General features: G+C 37.9%; 1 protein-coding gene across 1 annotated transcript in view; it reads left to right on the plus strand.

Moving 5' to 3' along the window:
* LOC103811657 (X-ray repair cross-complementing protein 5-like) overlaps positions 1 to 3,235 on the plus strand; it is a gene marked incomplete at both ends in the record, with an annotated part of 15,104 nt that extends 11,869 nt beyond the window's left edge. Inside the window, 4 exons of the mRNA XM_009084643.1 lie at positions 190 to 252; positions 982 to 1,119; positions 1,771 to 1,861; positions 3,108 to 3,235. Of these exons, the coding sequence (XP_009082891.1) occupies positions 190 to 252; positions 982 to 1,119; positions 1,771 to 1,861; positions 3,108 to 3,235 (420 nt within the window). The remainder of the gene's footprint in view (positions 1 to 189; positions 253 to 981; positions 1,120 to 1,770; positions 1,862 to 3,107) is intronic.
* Between the last annotated feature and the right edge of the window lie 610 nt (positions 3,236 to 3,845).

Consider the following 3,845-nt stretch of genomic DNA (forward strand, 5'->3'; position numbering starts at 1 on the left):
CGTGACTGAATATATTAAGTGTTAAAAGGAGATATGAAACATATACAGGGCTTTAACCTCTATGCACAGTAATTAAATTTTGTGGCTTCTCACTTGAATAATGTTAATTGTTTTGTAATTTATTTGCTCCAGTTGCATTAGTGACATTTTCTTTAGATCAGGCTAACTCTTGACCATTTGAATCTGTAGGTCCAGAGGCATTGCTACATGGGCAACCAAGTTCTTAAGGTCTTTGCTGCGAAAGATGATGAGGTAAGGTGAACTGAGGTTTAATGCTTAGTTTAGGACTGACGGTGTTTTGCAGTGGAACAGAACAGAACAGGATAGTAATGGCACTTGAGATTGTCCTGTCTTTCTGTGTTAATAAGTATTTTTGATGCAGCTTAAATGCTGTCTTTTTAATATTTTAAATATTTTTATTGCAGTTTTGTTCCATTGCCCAATAGGATGAAAGGAAGTTGGATGAAGCACCACGTGAATACAGTATCTCAGGAATAATGAGGAACTTGTAGCTACTATGTTTATGCAAAGCCATGGGGAATCTGTAGTTGGTGCTTAAGTCCATTCTCATGCAGAGCAACAATATGCCCTGTCACTGTGTTATTTAGAACAGAACTCCAAATTATTTAAGTGTTGGAGGTAAAAAGCTCACTATAGTGCTCTGATGAGTTCCTTTAAGGGTCTGGCTTCCCTCCCTTTATCTGTCTCTTGTAATACTTCTGAGAGCTCTTCACACCTGGTGAAAAAGGTGGAGCGTGCTGGATCTAAAGTTTGCTCAGCTTTTAATGGATCCACTGTCATGATGAGATTCGACCTTTCTGCTTCTTCGATTTTTGAACATGAAAAATGCTTGTGTTAGAGTTATAGCTGAAATGGGAACTAGTCTTGACTAAATCAATGCTGTTGAATTCACTATGAAAGATGTATTTCAGCAGATGAGTAAGAAATTGCATGAGTCTATAGACTTTTTTTTTCCCCCAGAATGCAGCAGTTGCTTTTTCTGCCCTTGTTCATGCACTGGATGAGTTGAAGGTGGTAGCTATAGTGCGTTATGCTTATGATAGAAGAAGCAACCCACAAATTGGAGTAGCTTTTCCGTATATTAAGGATGCATATGAGGTAATTTTTTACTCTTACCCTTCTGAGAGACCCAGAAGCAACACAGTATGTCAGAATTTTTGCAGCATATGTTTCCACTGATCTTACTTACGAGAGACTATTGAGAGAGCTAAATATGTATAGCATGGCATGGCTGAGCAGTGACGGAGGTGGGGGCGGACACAACAATCTTCAGACTTCTTAAGGGTATAAACATAAAGGATAGAAAGAAATTATTTAGGGTGGTATGAGCTGGAGGAGGTATTTGAATAAAGAAAAAATAAGGCAGAGAATGTTAAAAAAACAAATCCAACTTTTGACTTTGAAACACAGTTAGCTATGATAAAACCTCCCAAAGCACCAATATATGGGTTATTTAAAGCATGGCTGGTTGGAACTGCACAAGAAAAAGGGATGAGATAGCCTGGGAGGTCTTTATTCCAGACATAGAAAAATGAGGAGTGTGGCCATCTCTGTTATAAAATATAACAATGTGTTTTATTCTGCTTAAAACTGTGTTGCTCTGTAAATATTTTATTTAAGTGTTTTGATGCACACAGACATTAGATCTTCTGATTCTTCTTATGGTGATATTGCCCTGATATGGCACTCTGGGGATACAGATATTTTTTTTCCTTCAGGCTCAGTTGTTTCTTCTTTGCTCTTGCCCAGTGTCTCATCTATGTGCAACTGCCCTACATGGAAGACCTAAGACAGTACATATTTTCATCCCTGAAAAATAGTAAAAAATACATTCCTACAGGTAAGACATTTACTAGTCAACTGGAGAAGGAACCTACTTGTGGTCTTTTAAGAAATTCTGAAAGAATTAGAATATTTGGCTTTCCAATCCAAACATAAATTTTGTTGTTATTGTGGCTTAGGAAGGAAACCCCAGCCCTTTGGGAATTCGTTATGGTGATGTCATCTTGAAGTGTAAAGCCTGTACCAAAACTTTGCCAATTTAGTTGCCAATTGAGCAGACTTGAAGTTTGCAGACAGTCTTTTAAACTCCTGTTAACTGACTGCTGGCTCGGGGGATCGTTAGTCTCACCAGATCTCTGTGATAGAGATCTGGGATTTAGTCCTCTGTATCCTTTGATCTGTGAACTCATTTGTGAGACTAAAAGGCCAAATCTTGTGGGATCTACAGCGTGTGATTTACTAGCTAGAATTAGAATAGAGGCAGCTGCTCCGTTGGTGCAAAGCTGGTCCTTAGGCAGTTGCAGTATGGTCTGTAACTCTAATGTACAAAGACTGTTTTCTGTGGCGTGTTGTTTATTAAGCCTGCACTTACTGGTGTCTGCATTCAGATGGAGGGCATCTTTGGAGAGCTATTGAACATGCAGCCACACAAAGCTTGACTTGCTGTTCTGACAATTTTGAACAGCAATGAGTGTAAATGGAAGTAGTTTAAAATCCACTCCCACTTCTTTCATTTCTTATGAGATCCATTCAATGGGCACCTGCACATCAGGGTAAATACAGCATGCTGGTTTGTTTCTGAAGCAGTTTCTATTTTCTTGCCTGTAACTAGCAGTTTGAGAACAAATCTAAAACCTGTCTTACCAAAGCAGTAGTTGGCTATTGTGAACCGTGTTAATTTGCAATCATAACCTTAAAAATGTATATTGCGCCATTTAGTTTTTCAAACCAACTGTTCTCCTTATTTTCTAAGTGGCCTATAAACCTTCTGTTGCAAATGAAAACATCTTGGAAAAGAAGAAAAATGAAAGCAGAAAGGCAACAATAATTAAGGTCTTTGGGGGGAAAAAAAAGAGGCTTTATGACTTTACACTGTAGTCCTTAAATAAAGCAGGGAGTTTATTATTCTGTCCATTATCCATATTCTTTATTGGGATGTTTATTACTGCAGTGTATTCTGTGGCATGTGATGACTTGGTGGAAATCTCGGGTTGTGAAGAGAATCTTCATTTATAAGTTGTTTCAAGAAGTACATCCATCTGCAAGTGTATTTAATTTTGCTCTGTATGTAATTGCTGCCTTAGCGGATCAGTTATCTGCTGTTGACTCACTGATTGATTCTATGAATTTGGTTCATGAAGATGGAGAAACTTTTGAGGACCTGTTTAAGCCCAGCAAAATCCCAAACCCTCATTTTCAGAGGTTGTATCAGGTGAGATGAACCATATGGCATTTTTTTAAAAATTCTTTTCGTTAAGACTTTTCTCCTTTCTGTCTTTCTGTTTCACATTGGAAAGATCTGCATTGTGAAGATGCAGATATAAATTCCTTGGCATTTAAGTATTGGGTATCCAGTGATTTCTGTGTTGCCCCTGCCATAATTTTTTTTAAAAATGACTAGTTTCCAGGAAGCAAGGGAAATTATACCTGTGCTGAGGTGTCTGCAACAGCATCAGTGATACTCCCAGGCACCTAGTCTAGACAAGTAAAAACTTGCCTCTCAACACTATATGGCAGTGAGCACAGTGCAGGCATAGATTCAGTGTTCAGCTTCTGGCAAAGAGAAAAATTGGCTGAAAATCAGGGATATCTAGCTTCTCATTCTGTGTCTCATCACTTTCTGTGCTTTGTTGCATCTAGCAGTGGTTCCAAACCAGATCAGTCTGAGGTGAATTTGATCAGTAGTAAATGGTTAACATTGTTTACATTTATAATGTTCCATTTGGGCATCTAAGCTGATGCACTTTATGGTCAAGCAGAACAGTTCATACTTCTTGCAGTCTATATATCAATATAGATATATATATATATAAATATATATA

This window comes from Acanthisitta chloris, unplaced genomic scaffold (genome assembly GCF_000695815.1).
Source record: "Acanthisitta chloris isolate BGI_N310 unplaced genomic scaffold, ASM69581v1 scaffold43211, whole genome shotgun sequence".
NCBI lineage: Eukaryota > Metazoa > Chordata > Aves > Passeriformes > Acanthisittidae > Acanthisitta > Acanthisitta chloris.